This window comes from Hypomesus nipponensis, chromosome 28 (genome assembly GCF_054491055.1).
Source record: "Hypomesus nipponensis isolate SF chromosome 28, ASM5449105v1, whole genome shotgun sequence".
In the NCBI taxonomy this organism is placed as follows: Eukaryota; Metazoa; Chordata; class Actinopteri; order Osmeriformes; family Osmeridae; genus Hypomesus; species Hypomesus nipponensis.
In genome coordinates this window covers 5,017,355-5,041,130 of record NC_140388.1, presented here as the reverse complement: position 1 = coordinate 5,041,130, position 23,776 = coordinate 5,017,355, and the positions used below count along the sequence as shown (strand labels likewise).

General features: G+C 49.1%; 1 protein-coding gene across 1 annotated transcript in view; it reads left to right on the top strand.

Moving 5' to 3' along the window:
• LOC146219603 (protein unc-13 homolog B-like) overlaps positions 1–20,199 on the top strand; it is a gene marked incomplete at its 5' end in the record, with an annotated part of 86,443 nt that extends 66,244 nt beyond the window's left edge. The window contains 20 exons of the mRNA XM_084694692.1: positions 787–855; positions 1,193–1,282; positions 1,925–2,065; positions 2,345–2,550; positions 2,746–2,831; positions 4,927–5,053; positions 5,728–5,824; positions 6,195–6,338; positions 8,101–8,178; positions 8,526–8,603; positions 16,332–16,420; positions 16,642–16,779; positions 17,128–17,251; positions 17,540–17,584; positions 17,720–17,791; positions 18,044–18,191; positions 18,396–18,452; positions 18,812–18,886; positions 19,253–19,412; positions 19,917–20,199. Of these exons, the coding sequence (XP_084550818.1) occupies positions 787–855; positions 1,193–1,282; positions 1,925–2,065; positions 2,345–2,550; positions 2,746–2,831; positions 4,927–5,053; positions 5,728–5,824; positions 6,195–6,338; positions 8,101–8,178; positions 8,526–8,603; positions 16,332–16,420; positions 16,642–16,779; positions 17,128–17,251; positions 17,540–17,584; positions 17,720–17,791; positions 18,044–18,191; positions 18,396–18,452; positions 18,812–18,886; positions 19,253–19,412; positions 19,917–20,199 (2,307 nt within the window). The remainder of the gene's footprint in view (positions 1–786; positions 856–1,192; positions 1,283–1,924; positions 2,066–2,344; positions 2,551–2,745; positions 2,832–4,926; positions 5,054–5,727; positions 5,825–6,194; positions 6,339–8,100; positions 8,179–8,525; positions 8,604–16,331; positions 16,421–16,641; positions 16,780–17,127; positions 17,252–17,539; positions 17,585–17,719; positions 17,792–18,043; positions 18,192–18,395; positions 18,453–18,811; positions 18,887–19,252; positions 19,413–19,916) is intronic.
• Between the last annotated feature and the right edge of the window lie 3,577 nt (positions 20,200–23,776).

The following is a 23,776-nucleotide window of genomic DNA, read 5'->3' as shown; positions in this document are numbered from 1 at the left end:
TGTCTGCCAGGAAGAAGAAAAAAAAAAAAGCAGTTCCGACGGCTCTCTCAGTCCCCCCCAGGCTTTAAATCATGATCAGTGTCCTGTCCCCCATCCTAAGGTTTATCTATCTCTCTCTCTCTCTCTCTCTCTCTCTCTCTCTCTCTCTCTCTCTCTCTCTCTCTCTCTCTCTCTCTCTCTCTCTCTCTACATCTCTCTCTCTCTCTCTCTCTCTCTCTACATCTCTCTCTCTCTCTCTCTCTCTCTCTACATCTCTCTCTCTCTACATCTCTCTCTCTCTCTCTCTACATCTCTCTCTCTCTCTCTCTCTCTCTCTCTCTCTCTCTCTCTCCGCTACTGGACACCCCTCGCCTTTTTTTCCTCCAATTAATGTCTGATAGAAAGAAGATATGCAAGGACTGTTTCACCCTCTAACACTCGCACACACATTCACATACACACCTCCATACACGGACACACAGACACATATACACACACAACACAAGCGCGTTATTTACACAACCAGTGCCGTGTGCATATTCAGTAGACCCCGAGACACACACACTCACTTTTACACACCACCTCTATCTGTCCTCGAAGCCTACAGGTAGTCACTCTACATACTGATTGTGTCCGTGTATCATCCTCGCCGTCTAGACAAGTGTCGCCCCTCTTGGACGATGTTGTGTAGACGTGTTCAACATATCTCTCTCATCCTTTGTCTCTCATCTCTGGCTGCCTGTATTCACCTGTCTCACTCTCTCTCTCTCTCTCTCTCTCTCTCTCTCCCCCTCCCTCCCTCCGCAGAGAGAACGCTTTGTGAAGCTCCTGGATCAGCTACACAACTCTCTCCGTATTGACCTCTCCACGTACCGCGTAAGTGCCCCTCTACCGTGCGACATTAGGCTCATCCATCCAGTAGCTCTACTGTATAGCATTAGACCCATCCATCTCGTAGCTCCCTAAATGGGTCCAGGCACTTCACTGAACCAGACGTCAGCCCATGATTTACACCAGTCGATATTCCTGGCTTGATGTGTCGCCTTGTTGGTAGCTCCCTAACTTTACATACCTCTTAACGCGCTCCCTCGCCCTCTCTCTCTCTCGCTCTCTCTCTCGCTCTCTCGCTCTCTCGCTCTCTCGCTCTCGCTCGCTCTCCTCTTCGTTCTCCCACTCCTCTCCTGCCCTCCCTGTGTCCTTATTGTCTGAGCAGAACAACTTCCCCGCCAGCAGCAAGCCTCGCCTGCAGGACCTCAAGTCCACCGTGGACCTCCTCACCAGCATCGCCTTCTTCAGGTTGAAGGTACGGGGGCCTCTGCACGCACTGAAACACACAGGAGTGTCCTGCACACGCACACTGTCGGTCAGTCGCTCGCTCGCGCCGTCCAAAACCAGTGTCCCGGCACTGCATCGTGCGTCAAAGCGACGTCTTCGACAGTGCAGTGCAGCTTTGGTTGAGCTCGTGCCAGTCACAGCGCGCATGCGGGAGCGTGTGCGTGTGCGTGGGCTGAAGTAGCCTCAGCCTGTTTGCCCTCCGCGACGGGAGGGAAGAGGAGGATGAGAGAGGATCAATCTTGGCCCTCTTATCAAAGCTCAGACAATAACGGTTCACACACGCGGCCACATTAGTCATGCTCATCGATCGAAGGCCCTCTCTCGTGTGTGTGTGTGTGTGTGTGAGTAAGAAGAAATAGAGAAAGGTAGAGAGAGAGGTAAAGAGAGAAGTAAAGAGAGAGGTAAAGAGAGAGGTAAAGAGAGAGGTAGAGAGAGAGGTCGAGAGAGAGGTCGAGAGAGAGGCAGAGAGAGAGGCAGAGAGAGAGGCAGAGAGAGAGGTAGAGAGAGAGGTAGAGAGAGGTAGAGAAATGAGAGAGAAATGAGAGAGGGAGGTGTTGCCTGCTCGGTGTGACGCTGTGTCTTACCGCCCCCCCCCCCCCCCGGTGGTCAGGTGCTGGACCTGCCCAGCCCGCCCAGGGCTGCCCACGTGGTGCGCGACTGTGTCAAGGCCTGCCTCAACTCCACCTACGAATACATCTTCAACAACTGCCAGGAGCTGTACAGCCGTCAGTTCCAGCCCGCCGTAGAACCTGTAAGTATACGCGCGCGGGGGGGGGGGGGACACTACAACCGCCCTGACCTCCGAAAATATACAAAATGAATAAACAGTATTGTTGACTTTGTAGCACTTCAGGTCATCACAGGCGGCACTTCATCGAGGTGCACTGTTCACGAATGTGTCGTGATCCTGGAAGTGTTCTCCACAAGAACTATAACTTCACAGAAAGCTACAAATACCAGCGCTATGTTGTCTCTCCCCTCCTCTGTGGTGGATATGATGGCTCAATTCATCTAGCCGTGTCTCCCTCAGCCAAAGCCAGCGAAGAAGGAGAAGAAGGAAGGAGATGATGAGGACGAAGAGGAGGAGGAGGAGGAGGAAGAGGAGGAGGAGAAGGAGAAACAGCCTGAGGAGCCTGGTCCCAGTATCCAGAACCTGGACTTCTGGCCCAAACTCATCACCCTCATAGTATCCATCATAGAAGAGGACAAGAACTCCTACACGCCCATCATCAACCAGTCAGTGCACCCACACACACACACATACAAAAAGCACGGTCATCCAGCCGTATACATGCACACGACACAGAATCTTCATTGGCCAGAGTCATCGACAAACACACACAAAGCGTCATGCTTCGGCTTCTTTGTGAAGAGAAGCCGGCCTGATACTCTTCTGCTGTGGCCTGACTTCTCTGTGACCTTTGAACCCAGGTTCCCCCAGGAGCTGGACGTGGGAAAGGTCAGCGCTGAGGTCATGTGGACACTTTTTGCTCAGGACATGAAATATGCCTTGGAGGGTAAGTCTGTGGTTGTGTGTGTGTGTGTGTGTGTAGTTTCTTGTCTGTGTTATGTGTGTGGGTGTATCTATTGGTTGCATGTTCATAGGTGTGCTATTGAACGGATGAGTGTGTGTGCATGTATATATACATGGCGTGCAAGGTACAGGTGGGTTGTGTAGGGCATTCTTCCACATCTACAACTCTAAATACACCTGTTTTCTTCCTGCACTCCAAACTTCACTACTGCACAGTCCTGGATAATATTGACCACTACCACTGGAACCACGGTGAGGTGGCTGTTTAGCTCATTGGTAGCGAGTTAGCTCATTTGTAGTGGTTAGCTAATTGGTAGCGGTTTAGCTAATTGGTAGCGAGTTAGCTCATTAGTAGTGGTTAGCTAACTGGTAGCGGTTTAGCTAATTGGTAGCGGTTAGCTCATTAGTAGTGGTTAGCTCATTGGTAGTGGTTAACTACCAATTGGTAGTGGTTAACTCCTCAGGCTGTAGTGGTTAGCTCATTGGTAGTGGTTTAGCAAATCGGTAGCGGTTAGCTCATTGGTAGTGGTCATTGGTAGTGGTTAACTAATTTGTAGTGGTTAGCTCATTGGTAGTGTTTAGCTTATTTATAGAGGTTAGCTCAAGTGGCAGTAGAGTGTTTTGTACTTGGACCAACATCCAAATGCTAATATTAGGTTGTCCCATGTGGAACGTTTTTAGTTTTTCGCAAACTTGCTGTTATGTGGTGCTGTTATCTTTCATGCATCCAAATCAATAAGTGGTGTTAAGGAGCTATGGAAATCTTTCAACTGGGGTTTGTTCTAGGGGTTCCTATAGACATTTGTTTATATTCTTACATATGTCTTTACTAGAAATCCTAGACTGAAGATTACGAGACTAGATTCGACTGCTGAAATGCAAACTCTTCATGTGTTACCCAGATGCAAGGGACCCCTTTTTTTGTTGTTGAGCTTCTCATTATCTTCTGTTACTGTCTCGCCTCTGTCTCTCTACCACTTCATCATCTCCCCCCCCCCCCCTCCCTCCTTACGTTGCACTCATCGGTGACATGTTTATTTTTCCACGCCTTTTCTCTCAACCCTCTCGTCTCTCCCCTCTCTCTTCTCTCCCTCCTCTCGCTCTCTACCTTTTTTCATTGCCATCTCAGCGCCCCCCACGTTCCGCATTCGCCGGCTTGACTTTTATGCTGGTAAGGTGTGTGTGTGTGCGTGCGTGTGCGTGCGCGTGCGTGCAATGGCAGGCGGATCTATATTTATGTGTAGTGTAAGGTAGTGAAGACTTCTTCATTTGTGTGCGTCTGTGTTTTTCCACACTTGCACTTGACAAATCAGCTCCCAAGGAACCATGACTCGAACCACACATCACAATACCCATGGATTTTCTGCCTCGAATATAGACAAAAGCCTCTGTTGGTGGTCCAAACATTTGCTTACCCCCCCCGCCCCCTCATCCTAACCTTCACCCAGAAAGTTGAATCTTCACATCTTGAATGTTTCCCAGTGTCAAGTTCTGGGACCCGTGGGGGAGAGATGGTTGCTGTTTGAAAAGACAAGGTTTAAGATCCTTTGTGGGTGGAGCGACTATCTCCGACGCCCCCCCCCCCCCCCCTGTGGTGGCATTGTGTTGTTTTCACCAGACGCTCTCTGTGTATATCTCCCCACTCTGATGGTCGCACTGCCAGTGGTCTTTGTCTTCCAGCGCTTGGAACAGACCACAGCCTCATGTTGTGGTGAAAATGTGTAAACGCTGACTCAACTACGCACAAGGGCAGTGATGAAGTACACACTTTGATATAAATAGACAAAGTAGTCTTACACCCACACTGCTCCACGCAACACGATAGACACAAAGCTAGACGTGACAAAGCAAACAGCTTTTCCTTTCAGAATACTATTAGTCCATCACGGTAGTGATAGTACAAATCATACCAGAGACACTGGCGATGAACACATGCTACTTGGGTAAAATCCAAAGACAGTTCAAAATGGAGAAACATCAAACTCCATCAGTCTATACGCCAAGGTTCACCATTTCCCCGGAGGCGTTCCGCGGCGGCCAGGAAACGGAAGTGAACCGTGTCTCTCTTGTGTCGACAGAGCACGAGAAGCACAAGCTGTGCAAGAGCGCAGAGTACATGAACCTGCACTTCAAGGTCAAGTGGCTGTACAACGAGTATGTCCAGGAGCTGAGCACCTTCAAGGACACGATCCCAGAATACCCCTCGTAAGTGACGGCTGTGTGTGTGTGTGTGGGGGGGGGAGGTCTTGAACTGATAAGAACTGGAATTGATAAGGAATAATTGTATATCATAGAAAAACTGGGCATTTAGAACTTGCAGGGACATTTTTATTGGTTCTCTCAAGTTCAAGTGCTCTTTCTAAGTGGGTTTAAGGAGGCTTATCGTTTTAAGGTTTAATTACATTAAGGGTTGTTGGGGTTAGGGAAAACAGGATTTTGAATGGGACTCAATTTTGGGTCCCCAAAAGATTAGCAATGCAAACGTGTGTGTAGAATGGTACAGGAAAACATAGTGGCAAACATTCTGTTTACACACTACAGTATATACAAAACTGACTGTAAACACAGTTAAAACAACTCCTTAAAAATATTCTCTTTTCAGATAGTTATCTCAGGCCTTGGTTCTCTCTTTCAGGTTTTCTATTGAAGTCACTTGTTTTCTCACATTCAACGCTTCAAAGTTGAGGCTCTCAATTGTTCTGTCTCGAGGCCATTATATCTGTATGTAACTAACTCTCCTCTCCACTTCCTCGTCATCCTTCTTCGTCCCCTCCATCTCTCCCCCCTTTTCTGTCAACCTCTCCCTCTCTCCCTCCTCCCTCTCTCTCCGCCACCTCCTCCCCTGTTCCTCCGTTCAACCTCCCTCCCTCCCTCCCCAGCTGGTTCCTCCAGTTCGTGCTGACCTGGCTGGCGGAGAACGAGGACGTGTCCATGGAGTTCATGCACGGCGCCCTGGAGAGGGACAAGAGAGAAGGGGTGAGCGGCCGCCGCGGTGATCCCCAACGTGGGCGCGGCCACCGGGTTTAGGCCCGGGGGGGTTCTAGCGCGGGAGAGGGTTCCGCGTCTGACGTCCCTCGCGAAGCGACCCGACAAAGGGCGCTTCTCCAGCAAATGGCACGCCGTGCGCGTTTGGTCGCGGAATTCAGAGTTGCAGTTCCAGGATTACAGAGCTACTGAATTACAGAGCCAGGGAATTATAGGGCCACGTAATTATAGAGGCACAGAATTACCGGGTTACAGAATTCAACTCGCGATGCGGGAGCACAGCTCGCTTTGAGCGTGGACACATTGCTCCCCTAAACCTTTGTGCCCTCCCTCGTGCCCCCCCTCCTCCCCCCCCCAACAGTTCCAGCAGACGTCGGAGCACGCACTCTTCTCCAGCTCCGTGGTGGACATCTTCACCCAGCTCAACCAGAGCTTCGAGATCATCAAGAAGCTGGACTGCCCCGACCCCAAGGCCGTGGCCCACTACTACCGCCGCTTCGCCAAGGTAGGCCCGCGCAAGCGCACACACACGCGTGGGGACGCACGCTGGCTTCCCGCCGCACGCGCATGCGCAGTATGTATAAGTAGTAGGCTCCCTAGCGCACACACACAGACGCGCGCAGCACCCGTAACGTGCACGCAAAAAGCTCCCGTTCCATTGGCTGACTTGTGGGCGTGTCGCTGCATCGCTCGCTCGCTCGCGTGCACTGTGCGTGTGGGAGCTGGAGAGTGGGAGGGATGGCGCCCCAGGATGGGAGCGACTCGAAGGAACTGGGCTGGGATTGTCTGATATGCAGCTTGGGATTTCATGCTTCCCGGGAAGCCGACTGTGCCCGAGTTAGACGCAGCACTTTGAAGTCGCCGCGCGCATCTTTCAGGGGTTGGGTTTTCTTGCGTTAAGATTGTCGGCGCCGGAGTGCAAAGTCAGCGTTTGCCGTTTTCCTGGATGGAGGGAAGCCGGGTCTGGCTGTCAAGACGGTGTGATGTAGCCGGAGGAGAGCGAGGGAGAGAGAGAGAAAGTAGGGAGGGATGAGAGACAAAAAGAGAGAGAGGAGGGAAGGATGAGAGGAAGGAGGGATGAGATCAGGACAATGAAGTCTCAAAGCAGGAACGGTCCATGCAAGCTATCTTGATGCGCTCCTCCTCTTCTTTTTCCCGCCCTCCCGCCCTCCCTCCCTCCCTCCCTCCATCTCTCTCTCCCTTCCATACTTTCTTGCGCTCTCTCTCTCTCTCTCGCCTTAAGGTCTGTACGGTCCTAGTTAATGACTGATGTCACACTTCGAGGAGCAATGGAGGAAAACAAATAAACGAATTAAAGCAGACGGTCATGTTTCATTCATGAGGGTCTGGAGGGGGCGAGGGGGGGGGAGGGTGACTCAGCACACTGTGTTCTGGGAAGCCCATCCCAGACTGAGGCTCATCTAGACTGAGTCTCATCCGGAAGTGAGACTCACCTCAAACTAAGTCTCAGAAAGCCTAAAGGCCCCTCCAACATCTTCTTTGTAAATGTGACATCCAGCTCCTGGTTGATACTCCTATCAGTGGTAGCTCCAGTCATTGTCAAAGAAACATTGTCTTTGTTTTAAGCCGCAGCATCAAAAGCAGATTTGTATTCTCGAGATGATGACTGGTATAAGCGAAGATTAAATAAGGAGATGGGTATCGTTATGCTCAACATAGCTTTCATGCGGTTTTAATGAGTCAAGAAGTTTCAAGAAGTTTCTAAAAAACATCAGTGAAAAGAGAACGTCACAAGGTTAAAATCTTTATTTTTTGAGTACTTATCCACAGTGAACTATTTTACAGCCCCTCCCTCCCCATCCCTGAAATTAGACACACTTGAGCAGATCCTTGAAGCTTGGCTTTTATCCCTAAACCCAGCGTTCCAGACATGGTTCGTTTCCACGTCAGTTCCCACATGTTTAGTATCTTATTAATCGCCCGGTGGCGTCATTAATAACGTTTCCTCATAAATGCGTTGGATGTCAATAATGAGATGATTATCAAGGGTTCTAAGTTCTGTCATTGATAATAATGCAAATGTGAAAATCATTCTTTAAATGTTAGTTTCTTTTCATTCTGGAGCAAAACTTTCTATTTGAATTCAGAACAGACTGACACGGGGGGAAAAAAAACCCTGAAAAAGCTCAGATATTTACTGAGGCCTCCAACCCTCAGGTCATGGTCAGGTAGGGTGTTGCCAGGGAAGTCGCTGAAAGTGTGTGTGTGTGCGTGTGCGTGTGTGTGTGTTATCTCCTTCCTCCCAGACCATCACCAAAGTGCTGCTGCAGTACTGTGCCATCCTGTCGAAGAGCTTCCCCTCCTACTGTGAAAAGGAGAAGATAGTAAGTACTGCTCAGGACAAACTCACACACACACTCACACACATATCACACACACAGCCACACACACATATGACACACACAGCCACACACACATATCACACACACACACACAACTCTTCTATAAACCGCCGTCAGCCTCTGCCATGCCCTCTAAGATGATTTCAGAAGGACAACATGTATTTTATTTTCCTGAAATGCAATCTGTTAAAACCACAGCTTGGTGAACCTATGCCATCTGTGTGTTCTGTGGCAATTTGTAGTAACCTCCCCTCTCTCCCTTTCTCTTTTGCCAACCCCCCCCCCCACACACACACACACACACACACTCCCCTGTCTCCTCCCCCCAGCCTTGCGTGCTGATGAACAACATCCAGCAGATGAGAGTGCTCCTGGAGAAGATGTTTGAATCCATGGGGGCCAAGCAGGTGAGTGGGCCTCCTGGAGGAGAGGGCCAGAGACAGGGGAGTGGGCCCCCTGGGGCAGAGGGCCACAGACAGGGGAGTGGGCCCCCTGGAGGAGAGGGCCACAGACAGGGGAGTGGGCCTCCTGGAGGAGAGGGCCACAGACAGGGGAGTGGGCCTCCTGGAGGAGAGGGCCAGAGACAGGGGAGTGGGCCTCCTGGAGGAGAGGGCCACAGACAGGGGAGTGGGCCTCCTGGAGGAGAGGGCCACAGACAGGGGAGTGGGCCTCCTGGGGCAGAGGGCCACAGACAGGGGAGTGGGCCCCCTGGAGGAGAGAGCCATTTATGAATACTACAGAAATTCAACTTAAACACTTTCTAAATGATCCCTGATCAAGGCAGAACTACGTCTTGTATCATCACTGAGGAGATAGTGATTGCTGGATTGCCGTGGTGAAAATGGAGGGCATGTTCCGTGGAGAAAACTGAAGCAGAGAAGATTGGAATGGGATCTCCGCATTTGGTTGGGAACCAGCTCGACGTCTTACTCAGGCTGTTACTAGCCTGATGCCCATAGAGGTTTTTGACGCGTGCGTGCCGTGTTGGTCAGTGTGTGTGTGTGTGGTATCGGGTCACGAGAGACACCCTGTCGCACACAGACGCCGCATGTTTTCTCCATTTTTTCTCCTGTTGGGAGTTTTTCCTTGTCTTCCTTAGGTTGGTTGAGGGGCAGTTCTAGGGGCGTATGTGAAGCCCTCTGTGACATGCTTGAGTGTAAAAAGGGCTTTACAAATACATTGGATTTGATTTAATGTTTCTGACGCGTTACCATGTCGCTACTTGTCTTAGTTGAACGATCAATTCACTTTTTAGACTCTTTTAAACAAAGTGATACACAGAGGGAAATTTGAACTTCTACATCTGCAGTCAAATGCTCTAACCACTGAGCTATAACGATCTATACCCCATCCCCATAGTCGTTTTATATTAAGTTGTGACGATTCATAGTGTGTGTGTGTGTATTTGTATGAGGATGTCTTCTCAACGTGTGTGTGTGTGTGTCTTTTTGCAGTTCACTGTTGAGGAGGAGAGGGTATGTCAACACTTCTTCACTGTTCCTCCTCCTCCTCCCTCTGCACCTCACTCCTCAGAGCCTGGTCCCTGAAAAGTTAAACAATCAAACCCCCGACCCTGACCTGTCAATACCCGTAAACCTCGATCCAGATTCACCCCAGTGCCAGAACCAATGACCTGCAGCCACCTGGGAGCTACTCCTGAGTGGATCCATGCTTCTCCTGCCTGCATTGTGCTCCACTGTGTACTTCTGGGCCTGCGGGACTTTTGGCACCCCTAGTTTGGTATCTCTAGTTTAGGTATTTCTAGTCTGGTACCTCTAGTTTATGGTATTTCTAGTCTGGTGCCTCTAGTTTTGAGACCTCTCCCTTGTTCTTGTTGAAGACCCCACTTTTCCTGACTTCCTTCCTGAGTGTTGTACAGGATCCTTGTGCCGTCTTGACACCATTCATAGGATTCCGCTTGTGGAATTACAACACACTTTTGTCCACGCTGTGTGTGTGTGTGTGTATCTGACTTGCTGCTTCTCTCCCAAGCTTGAGAATGAGGAGGAGCCCGAGGAGTTTGATGAGGAGGTGGGTGTATATGTGCATCTGTCCCTCTGGGCCAAGATCACGCTTCGCAATCATACATTTTCCTCCACTTCCTGTCTGGATACTGTAGACTGAAGTCTTACGATAGCAGCAAGCTGTGCTCCTGTGGTGCTTTGATGACTTTCTGACACGTGGAATCCAGATACAGACACTCAACCCTTGAGCACACAGGTGTTTTTGTCGTTGTTATTAAACTGAATGCTCGCTTGGGCAAGACTGACTGTGGACTGTATTCAAAGCTTTCTGTTGTCAGTGGGAAGACCTATGTTGTTCAACTGGAGCGAATTAGTGGAATGCGGCGACGACATCGTTTCATTAGTGTGCTGTTGGTGGTGGCCTCTAAGGCTACCACGCTTGGCTTGTGTGCGGGAGGGGGGGGGGGGGGGGGGGGCGTGTGTGTGTTTTAGACGGCTGGCCGAGTGGTTCTGAGGTTCACAGCTGTGTGTTTTCCACAGGCCATCACTGACAACGAGGGAGATGATGACCTGGTGGGTATGACCATTCACGACAACACATAGCTCCATGTCAAGGGTTAATGACCCTCCATTAAACAAAAACCCCCACTGCGCTCTATATCAAGGATTAATGACCGTCCATAAAAAAAAAACAGAGCTCCATATCAAGGGTTAATGACACTCCACAACAGCACATACGTAGCTGTTTGTTCAAGGGGTAAGAGTCATTGACGTAACATCTCTTTTGTGCGCCTCACTTAGACCGTATGGGCTTGATGTATTTCCGCTTCCTTGATATTGCCTTTGCTTGTGAGTTTAGCTTTAATAAACAGAACATATTTCCCTGTCCCTCAAAAGACATGCTTTCTTTAGCTTGATCTTGTAATCCTCTATGGGGGTATTTCCTCGTTTGGGGTTCTACAGTCAGATGAAACCAAGGTGAGCACGTTAGAAAAGCTGGTCTGGTAAAGTTGCTCTGGTATCTAACAGGAAGTGATGCAATGGTTAAGAAAAACAGTTGGAGTTTTCCAATGCTGAAAGTTTCCACGATGCTGCCTATAACTTCTACCTATGGCGTCGGTCTCACACACCCAATGTCAGTAAATGTTTACAATGACAAAGACCTTGTATGTTTTAGAAAAAGCATTTTTTGTCAGATGTTCATTTTTGTTTGTTATTCTTTTCCTGTTTTTGTTTCGTCGTCTTCCGGCTCAGTCCGGCTGCTCGGACTCGGAGGATTCAGAGGTGAGGTGCCGGGGGGGGGGGGTTGATAGGATGCCAGACTTTGTTTACCCAGATGGTTTTAGGCTGCCTCCTTGTAATTCACCCCCCAAGCTCCTCGGCTCCCTGTCTGCGGGTGTCCTGCGGTGTTCGTTAGCCGAGACAGTCAAATCACAAACTTTGCACTCCTAAAGTGGCTACAATTACAGAACTCCGGAGATCACTTCAAAGGTTTCCAACGGCTGGAAAATGCTCTTACGCAAGCCTTTCAGCAGACTAACAGAAGGCCCACAGATAATTGAATTTAAGAGTGTCAAAATGTTGCTTTTAGTTTCCCTCTGAGGCACTCTCAAAATGTCTCCCTTGATGGCCTCGCAGGAGGGAGCCAGGAACAAACGGAGAAAGACGGAGGGAGATAATCGTGGCATTTAACATTTTGATAACAAACCGGGCTTTGTGCGATGCAATGTCGTCGAAGTTAGTGAAAGATAAACAGCTCTATTCACGTCGAGAAAGACGGCTGCCCGAGGCTCGACATCCTCGGCCGTCACGCCTTTACGGTGGTCAGTAGGAGAGTGGGTTGTTTGGCCGACAATGCAGTGGTCGTTTGTAGTTTGACCCGCTGTGGCGCAGGAGAACGAGCGTGTGTGAGTGTGTGGACTAAATGTGTGCGTATGCCTGTCAGGTGACTGAGTGGTTAGGGAATCGGGCTAGTAATCAGAAGGTTGCCGGATCGATTTCCCGCCATGCCAAATTACATTGTGTCCTTGGGCAAGGCACTTCACCCTACTTGCCTCGGGGGGAATGTCCCTGTACTTACTGTAAGTCGCTCTGGATAAGAGCGTCTGCTAAATGACTAAATGTAAATTACTAAATGTCTATCTCTCCTGGGACTTGATAAGCTGGAAGTCGATTAGGAACGCCAGTCTGATCATGCTGACCCACCCAAGTACCACTCACTTCAGAAACGACCAGGAGAGCATTCCGACCCAGATGCGGGTTTAGGAATGTCTGCCAATGAAATGCCTCTGTTTAAATAACCTCGTAGAGACATTTACAGGCTGTATTCTACTTCCAAGTATAATGCGGATAAGCACCAACTCTACGCTGTTGTAAAACATACCTTTTTGACGGGGGGTTCAAAGTGCAAATCATCTGCTGCGGTAGACTAGGTGTCAGTGTGACTGTGAGCCAGAGTCAGATGTCATCCTTGTCTCTCATCCTCTCACCTTCAGATGGACAACAAGGACAAGGAGCATAAGGTCGGTCTAGTAGAAGAACCAGAGGTGGTTCTCACTGTGGTGTGCTTAGACAACTCGCTTTGCTCAACTAAACCAGTAGTGTCTGTGTTGTCTTCACGTGGGGTCTGTTATTCGTGTGTGTTTTGATGTTGTCTGTGTGCTACTGTTGTACTGGATTGTAGGGCACCACAACCATGATTTGTATAGTCATAAAAGGCGTACTTTAAAATCAACCCTGTTTGATTTGACAAATCGATTGTGGATCCATATTTAAATTGAACCTTTGTTGTTAGGTAGGTTGTGTTTTCATTCGGCCAAAGTAAGTTTGGCCGGGCTCGTAGTAGGTCTGTTTTTGAACGTGGTTGTCTCCTCTGACTGCTCTTAGACTGATGATGATGAGGACAGTGAGGAAGAGCAGAAGGTTTGTTTACATCCTGGCTCCCCAGCATCAGTTTGTTTACATCCTGGCTCCCCAACATCAGCATGGGAATTGCGCCCCCCCCCCCCCTCCACGTCACACTCTCAACTCGCCAGGCCCCTATCCAATCATGCATCACCTCGGCTGTCAACTTTTGCTGTACCGACACTCACTCGGCTTATCCACACTTGTGTCTCACAATGTCTCTCTGCCCCCTCATCACCGTCGTCATCTCCTGGCTCGTCGTGGTTATTCCTTTTGAAATGGTTTACCGTGTGTCTGACCTACTATTTTACACGTGTGTTTTGATTTCCCTCCCATTTTCACTGTTTGTCTTTTCTGTTGCGCTTCGCCAAAAGCTTGACAAGGAAAAGGTGGGTTTTTTCCAACGCAATTTGGAACTTTCGATCCTTCGCGTCTTTTTGTCTGTGCCGGTCATTCACCCTTGTTTTGTCATGTTCTGCATCCCTCCAGTCTGGCTCAAAGAAGGACAGGGTATGTGTCACGCGTCTAGTCTGTGTGTGGTTTAAGCCTCGTGATCAGAGAGTGGATAGGGGGGAAAGTAAGATAACCAATCAAACTAGTTTTGTTTATTCAGTTGCTCGATAAAGGGGTATCAGCGCGTGTGTTCTTTGGTTCGTGCATATGCATGTTTGTGGTGGTGTGACTTTTAACACTGTAATTACAAGTCGTCTGTCTGTACTTTTTGTCATCTGTAGGCTGAAAAGAAGGACAAGGAGAAACAGGTCTGTCTGTCTGTTAGAGATTCAAGCGCTCCCCTCCTCCTCCCCAAGTCCCTAGCCTCAAGATCCCCCTCCAGGCCCCACGCCGACCTCCCTCGCAAACACACACTCAGACACACACACACACACACACACACACACACGAGCCTTTCCGCATACTCTCTCGATCCCTTTCATCAGACCCCACTCTGCTGTGCTCCTAGCCTTCATGGCGCAACCTAGTGAAAACCAGAGTGGGTTTGGAGTCTCTTGCAGTCCTTTGGCTGCCCTGCAGCACTCCTCCTCTCGTTAGAAGCTCGGTACAGTTCCCTCTGCACAGCGGTGCAGAACTCCCATCTCTCCCCATCCCTGTGAGACTCTGCCTCTGTTCTGTCGCTCCCTATTCAACGCCTTGTTCTCTTCTCCTTGTTTCCCCTGAAGGAGGACGCCAAGAGCAAACAGGTGGGTGTCTCCGGCGACCTCGATACTGACGTGTGCGTGTGTGTGTGTGTAGACCAAGTGCGTGTAAGAGGCTGGGAGAGAACGGGGAGGTGAGACCTATCCTCCCGGCTCTCCTACAGCTGGGCTTGTTACCTCCAGGGCATTCAGATGAAGACGCGCTTCGAGACGCGCTGGAGAGGGTTATTACGGGGTTGATGCGTATCAACGGAACACGCGCTGTGAGCCGGTTGAATAGTTTGCGAGAGTGCGCTGCAGTGTACCGATGCATATGGATGAGAGGCGATCAGAATAGACATGACGAGTTCATCGTTGGCTCCAGTTTGTCTGCAGACTACCGATTACTGATGAGTGATTGGCCAACGATTCAGTCGCTTCCCAGAGTCCTTTTCAGGGCACACTTGCATCTTGTTGAAGCGTTTAGTTTTTGCTATGGCAGAGAAAATAATAAATGATTGTTGCTTTCTTGAAGTTAGAAATATCCCAGTAGGTAGTTGTTGACAGTATGCCCTAGTCTAGACTGTAGAACAAATGATTTTCACAGGTGTGCTACTGTTCCGTTTCAATAGTTCATTTTGTTTAACCTGGCTTCTGTTTGTTTTTTCACATCACATTCTCTAGTCGAAGGAGGAAGTGAACCAGGTTTGTTTGGCCTCCTACCTCCATTCTTCCCTCCCAACTGACACCCTATTTGCTAAAAATGTGACACAGTACACGACAAAGTCGTGGACGAATCCCAATTCTCCAATTTGTGTAGCTAATACCCACATGTAGCCGGAATCCACATTACACTTTATAATCAGTGTCATCCAGCTTGTGAAGCCGCTCAGTGTTGCAGTGTTCTTGGAGCCTGGTGTAGAATCAAATAAACATTGAGCCACCCTCACTACCTCACCCTGCATCCCATCTGTGACTGTTTCATCGCTCTATTCTCTTATTTTCTGTCATCCCCTATTCCCCCATGCAAAGATTGAAGCCGCAGCCAGCTCAAAGAAGGTAGGATATTAGAGACAACGTCAGACTGTTCTAGTGTTTCTCATGTGTTCCAGAAGGCCTGAGCATGCTCTTAGGGCGTGACTGTGTGTGTGTGTGTGTGTGTGTGTGTGTGTGTGTGTGTGCGTGTGTGCGCGCGCGTGTGTACAGTCCTCCTCTTGTGGAGTGTGTCGATCACGAGCCACGAGTGTATTTTGTCGAGTTACCTCAAAGACAGCCGTCAGATATCGTTGGTGGGCTCTTAAATAATAGATGTTTCAGTAACTTCCCGTGACAGGGATTTGTTTCATAAGCATTCATGGCTGAGGATCTGTGGCTCTCTGGATTGATGGCGTAGAGCAGGGGGGTGTTCAACCCTGGTCCTCTGGGCCTACTATCCTGCATGTTTGAGATGGTTATCCAGGACAGGGGACCCTGAGGACCAGGGTGGAACACCCCTGGCGATGGAGGAGGCTCAGGCTCCGCCTACTCCTTCGCGAGTACTGCACAGCAATAAAGACAGGCCTCAAAAATCCGCCTAGCAACACGAGCGTCTATATTAAGGGACCCAAGACATTTAGGGAGAATAACATGGATGTATTCATCCATTGCTCAAGGTTAATGTACAATTGAGACCAAACAAATCAACTGAATAATAATTGTACTAGATCTTTTTTAAATGACTAACCAGTTAAATAAAACATTTAATATGCACTTTCAGAGCAGGCATGTTAACTAAACTCAGGAGACTCACTGGGTCAGGGTCTAGTGAGAGCAGTCACAACATTAGTCTCTCTGTTCCTGTATCATCCTCTGAGTGAGAAATGATTGCTGAATTCTCTCATAAGAGGGTGTTGAAGTAAGTTACAATTAATATCTCAATGGCGACAAGTTGTGGTGCAGCAGGCAATGTTATGCACATGACAAGTCCAAGGTTGCTTGTTATTTGCAGGTAATTGCAGTTGTTCACCAACATGGGACTTACCTTCCAGGTGTTACAGTATGTGTTGAAGTTATATGGACTAGCTAAAGCCAGAGAGAACAATTCTTCAATGCTCATTTTTGGTGTGTGTGTGTGTTGCTCTGACTCACTGTGCAGTTGGACTCGGAGGCAGCAGACATTCTCAATGACCTGCAGCTGAAACTCAACACGGTGCTGGACAACTTTAGCGCCATGTTCGGCAAGAGGTGAGAGCGAGATCCGAAAACGCACACGCGCCTCCGGGATCCTTCTAGAATGATCCTTCCTCCCCTCAGCCCTCCATCTATCTGTTCTCCTCCGTCGGCGGTGGTCCTCGACCGTGCGACGACTCATCCTTTCCTTTTCGTTTTCATCCTTTTTCCCCATCCGTTTCTACTCGTCGTTACTCCCGATCGTTCCGTCGCTAACCGCCTGCCGTCTCCCCTAGCTTCCTGGCGCGCATCACCGGCTGCATGCGCCAGATGGCGGAGCTCCTCTACCAGATCAAAGGACCGCCCAACCGCAACACGGCCGAGGCGGACGCCGACAACATCCTGCGTCCCCTCATGGAGTTCCTGGACGGAAAGTGAGTGCGGCAGGGCACAGCGACTCGGGCCCGACACTTGAAAGTATTTGAAAGAGAAAATCCAAACGTGGGCCTGCTAAATAAAGCATGCGCGCTGTCAACTTCTATCTGTAGACTTGATCCGGGGTGTGTTCCCCGTGACCACTTCTAGTTTGAATTCTGGTTAAGAATGCCCTGCAGGTTACGTGTAGTCAGGCTATTATTAAGATTTTTCTATCATTTTATCATGGTGGCTGGCTCTGGTGGGGTTTATGAAGCCGCAGCACAGGAAGAACAAAAAACACGTCTCCCCTCCTCGTCCTCTCCCCCTCATCCCCTCTCCTCTCTCCCCGCCCCTCTGGTTTCCAGCCTGAGCATTTTTGCCGACACGTGCGAGAAGTCGGTTCTGAAGAGGATCCTGAAGGACCTGTGGAAGACGGTGCTGAGCTGCCTGGAAAAGACCATCGTCCTGCCTCAGAGCAACGACAGCTTTGTAAGTGCGAGACAGGCCCGAAAGCGCATGACAGGGGCTGCGTCTGCTGCTTCGTTCTCCTGTATTTAGGGGGAAAGATGGGGATGGGGGAACGTGCGTGTGTATTCATCTGTGTGTGTGTGTGTGCACGAGTACATGCCCAGTGCACGCTTGAGCCTATATTGCGCCTCTCCACCAGCACGGACAAAAAGCCAACAGGCGGATAGTAAAAGCTCACGGCGATGCTCTGGGGCCCTCTAGTGGAGGTCACGAGTATCGCATCATAACTGCTGTCCCTCTCCTCTACAGGGGGCACAGATTCTCACCGCTGCCAAGGGGCTGTCTAACCTTAAGGTACAACAGTCCTTCATTGCCACTCCCTCTCTCACTGTGTCCCCATCTGTGACCTAATCCTACCCCCCAGTGCTAGTCATGTTTCCAGGGAAGTGGGGCGTGGCTAATGCCTGTCCGTCATTTTGGTTGCCATAGGGAGGCGGCGAGACCAAGACGCTCACACCTAAACAGTGTGTGATCATCGACGCGGCGCTGGAGACCATAAAGGTGGGACACACACACATGCACACACACACACACAGGGAAAATCTCGGTCCTTCTCGCACACAGATGCCCACGCTAACGTGTCGCACCAGCACACACGGAATCCGTCTCCATGTCTCTCTCATTACCCCCCCGCCGCCGGCGAATACACGCACGCACCCAAACACAGGACCGAAACACATTTAGGAACAGAGCGTTCTCCGACATCAAACTGTCGTGCCAATTCGACAACAATCCAATCTGGGCCTCCCACAGCAATACTTCCACGCCGGCGGGAACGGGCTGAAGAAGGCCTACGTGGAGAGGAGCCCCGAGCTGGCCTCTCTCCGCTACGCCCTCTCCCTCTACTCCCAGAGCACCGACGCCCTCATCAAGACCTTCGTCTCCTCGCAACACGCGCAAGGTGACCGCCTCTCCCCTCACACACACACACACACTCACGTACACTCTCACACACATATACCGACCATTCACTTCCATTCAAAAATAGGTTATCTCTAACCCCTAGTCCTAACATGTCCTAACACACACACACATACACACATACATACACGCTTGAGCAGACAAGTACTGTTACTGGACAGATGTTTTTTTCTTTGTTTCTCAGTGCACAATGGGATGGGCATGAGGATTGTTCCTAATGAGAAGGTTCGACCAGACAGGGGTAAGGCTTCAAGGACACGAAACACTTGCTTACATTCTACATCTATTCAACCAATAAAAGAGAATCAACCATTAGGATCGAAGGTGTCTGAATCTGAGTTTACCAGGGTGGGAATTCTAGGTTGTAGTGTGACTGAGTAACTGGTAAAGCTAGGTTGTAGTGTGACTGAGTAACTGGTAAAGCTAGGTTGTAGTGTGACTGAGTAACTGGTAAAGCTAGGTTTTAGTGTGACTGAGTAACTGGCAATGCTAGGTTGTAGTGTGACTGAGTAACTGGTAAAGCTAGGTTGTAGTGTGACTGAGTAACTGGTAAAGCTAGGTTGTAGTGTGACTGAGTAACTGGTGTGGTTTGACCGCCAGGCTCCGGAGTGGAGAAGCCCGTGGGTGAGGCCATCATCCAGGTGGACATGGCTCCAGGGAAGGTCAACGTCAGAGGTGAGGCAGAACACACACACACGGCTAACACCATAACACACACACACATGTCTTCTTATTGTACATCTGCATCTGTATCACAACAGACATGCACGCCTCTTCGTTGCCGTATAGTCGTGTTGCATCCCTGTAACAAAATTGTACTGTGGCTCCGCTGACACATTTCTGTCCCTTCTGACATCTATACCTGTCTCAGTTTTTCTTTTTTTAAATGATTTATTGCTCTCTCTTTATACCTTGAGGAACTCTCGCTCTTTCTCTCTACACCTCGAGGAACCCTTTTGTTCTCTAACCCCTCCCTTTCCCGCTCTCCTCCTCCCATGTTTCGCTTGTCATCAATGTTTCCTTCCCTCCTCCTTCCATCAGTCCTGGCGGTGAATGACATGAAGTGGCAGACATCCGGCATGTTCCGCCCCTTCGTGGAGGTGAGCCTGATTGGTCCGTTCCTGGCCGACAAGAAACGCAAGTTCACGACCAAGTCCAAGAACAACAGCTGGTCGGCCAAGTACAACGAGGCCTTCCAATTGTGAGTGTCGATTGCATGTGTAGCTCGGAGCTGATTTTCAGTTTGACTTAGGTTAGCCTGTGAAAAGGAATAGAGAAGCTGTTGGTGAATGTGTGTCGGTTCATTCACTGGTCTCATTTTATAGACGGGTCTTTGGTAGATATAACACTGCCCACCGCCATCCGTACACCTCTTCTCAATCTTTTCAACCTTCTCATCTTTCTCTTTCTTTACCTCGTTTGTACTCCATCGCTCCCTTCCTCCTCTCCTTATCTCTTCCCCTCTCTCCTCCCTCATCTTCCCTCTTCTCCTCTCTCCTCCCCCCTTCCTCGTCCTCCCACCCTTTGTCCTCCTCTCCTCCTTTTCCTTTCTCCTCGACTTCTCCCTTCTCCTTCCTCACCCCTCACCATTGCTCCCTCTCCCCCCCCCCCCCCCCACTCGTCCTCACCCTCCCCTCCCTCCCGTCTCTTTTCTCCCTCCAATGACTCCCACCACCACCGCCCCACCCCCCACCCCCCCTTCCAGCGTGCTGGGCAAGGAGTCGCCCGACTGCTACGAGCTGCAGATCTCGGTGAAGGACTACTGCTTCGGCCGCGCCGACCGCCTGGTGGGCGTGGCCGTGGTGCAGCTGCGCGACGTGGCCGAGCGGCGGAGCTGCGTGTGCTGGGCGCCGCTGGGGGGGCGCACCCACGCCGACGAGACGGGCGTCACGGTGATGCGCATCCTGTCGCAGCGGCCCGCCGACGAGGTGGCCAAAGAGTTCGTCCGGGTCAAGTCGGAGACACGGCCGCTCGAGGAGGGCCGATGAGGAGGGGGGGGGCGTCTGAGGGCGGGGTGAGAGGGTTTGGAGGAGAGGAATCGGAGGGGGGGGAGTGGGACGGTTAAGTCTTACCCGGTTAAGAGGGTGAGATGGTTTAGCCTCCGAGGTACCCCTGGATGAGGGGGGGGGCGGAGACAACTGTAACTGTATTTACTGATATCACCACAGGACCGAGGAGCAGAAAACCGTCTCGCAGAATAGCAGTACCACACAAGCGTATAAATGAATGTTTTTCGACCAGGGGCTGTATCAGAACCTCCATCCTTTATATGAGCTTGTGCCATCCAAAGCCCCTTTCCCCACCCCACCTTTCCCCACCCCACCTTAGCTTGCGACACGAAGCACATGCGCATGGGTCTGCCGTCTACAGAATAACCCGCACAGCCCATCCCTGTGTTTTACAAAGCCTTACAATCCCCAGAGGGGAGTGTCTCTCACCCTCTAAGCCTCACGACGCAGAAAGAGACACCGATCCAAACCAATTAGTGTCCTGATAACCACAACAGCAATGTCTGTAACACACTGTGGAAAGCACTACTCAGACACAGACTAGTTAGGTGTAGTTTTAAACCATGGAACAGTCAGGATTTTCCATTAAAAGGATTTTAGTCGTGGACGAAAGGTATTCTGGGTTGGGAAACTGGCTGTCTTTGTCGATGTACACAGCTATGAGAACAGACTGTGTTTATTAGTCCATAGTATTCAGACTCTAGTTTACAGTTTTCACAGTACTATTTGTTATGGAGAGTAATTAGGAGTTAAGGATGTGTAATAGTGTGTAGTGAGAACAACGGTTCATGGGAGTTGTAGTTAACAGAATCTACAGCCACAAATGAGTGTAGCCAAAAGAATAAGCGTCAAACTTTTTTTATACGACCATGTTGCCACAAGCATTGTGTTCCAGGACGGAATACTGTACACATTCTGACACCTAAAATAGGTTTCAAAATGGACACAGGATAATTTTTTAACGTAATTGTTTTGCCATGTTTCTCTTATAAATTGTGACTGAAAACACTGTTTACCTGTATCTCTACATTTGATGGAAATAGACGGAAGTGGGGTCTTTGTTTTCCCCGGCTGTTGCACAGTCAGCTTGTATGAGCCTCGAGTTCAGGTGCTCTACTTGAAAAGCAAACGTTTCAATACCCACTAAGTTTGTCCTCTTTCCCTTGGAGTCACTGAAACACAGAACAACAGCTAGATCGGTGTACGACATGCTCAACATGACCAACGATGTGTAATGTGACGGCAATGTGGATCCTGTCAGAGGTCATCTTGGTGAGACCTGATTGATGTTTCACCCTTCCCTGTTGACAAAACTACTTCTTCAACCCAATTGGTCATTTTGAGGACACAGGGCTTACACTGTCTGCGATTGGCTGCAGCAGGCCGTCGAATAGTATTAAACAGAGGGGGATAGGGGTGGAGACTGTATGCACTCCTGTTTGTTTACCATGTGCCAAGTAATGCAAGCGTTCACTTTCTAGCTTTGTTGATCTGTTCATATTATTCTTTTGTTGTCTGCATATTAAAAACAAGTGAACTCTTGCACACTGTTTAAGTTTGACTGTACATTTTTAAAGATAAAGCATGTATTTATTGTAAACAATCAAAAGTTAAATAGTTTTTTTTATGTATGTACAATGTGAAATATGAAAAAGATTGATATATATAGATATATAAAGTATTTATCATTAATCTGAAGCAAAAATGTTGAATATATACTTGTACCCATATGTAATTTTTTTTATATAAAATATTTGAGTCACCTCATTGGCTTTGGGAGGTTTAATGGTCCAACATGTGAATTAATGTGCTTAAAACTAGCATGGGTATAGTGTCACAAAGAAACCACTGGATAAGAATCTTGTGGATCCGGAATCTCACTGGGGTTTAATTTTACGTCAAAAATGACTGAACTTCTCAGTGCTTCATGTATATTTTAACAGCTGTCTCCTGTCAAGATCAACAATTTCTCAAATGACTTCAAGAAAAGGGAGATGCAATGATGATTCCATCAGCACCAATATCACCATATTGCCCCACAGAGAGATGGCTTTGCTTCGTATTGCTCATTGGTCTTCAATCCTGTGGTCTTCGGGGCCCACTGCCCTGTAGGTTCGACATGTTTCCCTGCTCCAACACACCTGGTTCAAATGCATGGGTCATTGTCATGCTTCTGCAGAGTTTGATAACGACCATTCATTTGAATCAGGTGTTGGAGCAGGAACACATCTAAATTGACATACAGGACAGTGGGCCCTGAGGACCAATGAAGACCACCGATCTAGATGAACTCTTTCGGACCAACAGGTGAGTCTGCACCTCATTCTTATGGATTCACACTGGGGGGTTCAAATCGTTTGACCACAATACCATGACAACACACACACACACACACCTTATCTCTAGCTAACACCTGTCATGTTCTCCTCCCTCATCTGTACTTTCCCAGACCCATGTTGACCTTAGTGTTAGGGGAAGTCCCTCCTAGCCTTTTCCCACCAATAAGGTAAGCCAGTTTAGGTCTGGAACATTCTGGGCTGTTTAACCTGGTTAGGCATTTCTGCAAACCAAATGACTATCATAACTGTTACTTAGATTGAATAATCTTCTGAAAACAGTATTGCTGCTTGGAAATGGCTTTGCACCATAAATGCTACACTGAATGTTAATGGTTCTCAATGTTTTAATAACCTTTTCCTGTAATTCCTCTATGGTCATGCTTTATCATGATTCATTTCCTTCTCCCACGGCCACTGGTCAGTTCATCATTAAGTTCAGAGTTTCATCATGGAAGCCTCTCATCCACCCCCCACCCCCTCTCTCTATCTCTCAATCCACGTTGGTACAACTAGACCAGCTGAGGAAAGTACTGATCTACCGTAAATAGACCAGAGGACTCCAGGCTTTCTCCTTCCACAGAGAGCAGACCGGACTGTGTTTGGTTCAGTATTGACACAAGTGAGGTCGTACGCTGTCCGTATTTCCTTTTGACCATTTCTAGGCTAAATCAGTCAGCCAGTCTGGCCCTGTAAAACAAATAAGGTGTCTTTTGTTAAATTGCGTGTTTAAACCTTTACGACAGACGGAGCATCTACACATAGACTTGGTGTGAATGTAATCCTAGACGTGTTCTGATTCAGACACACAGTTTCACAGTGTGGCGAGACTTTCATTGTGAGGGGGCAGCACCTCAGAGTCTTAGCTTAGCTTGCGGGAACACCATCCTGTCTCTGCAAAGAAACACTGCTTTCACCACTGCAAAGTCAACACTGTAACGACTATACACAGACCTAGAGGGGGCTTTCACACACACACAAAGGGGACCCAGTCCCCCATAGAGAGGTAAGTGTGTGTGTGTGTGTGTGTGTGTGTGTGGACAGACACTTAGTGTTTGTTTTTGTAGTTTGGGCACCTTTGGGAATTTCAAGTCAGGATAATACCATGTGTTTGGGCCTGATAGGAGAGGAGAGTTGCGTTGTTGGGGGAATTCATTCAGGTACCTAATCTGTGTGTGTTTGTGTGATGCAGAATGCAGTTGTGCTGTTTTCAAATGGAA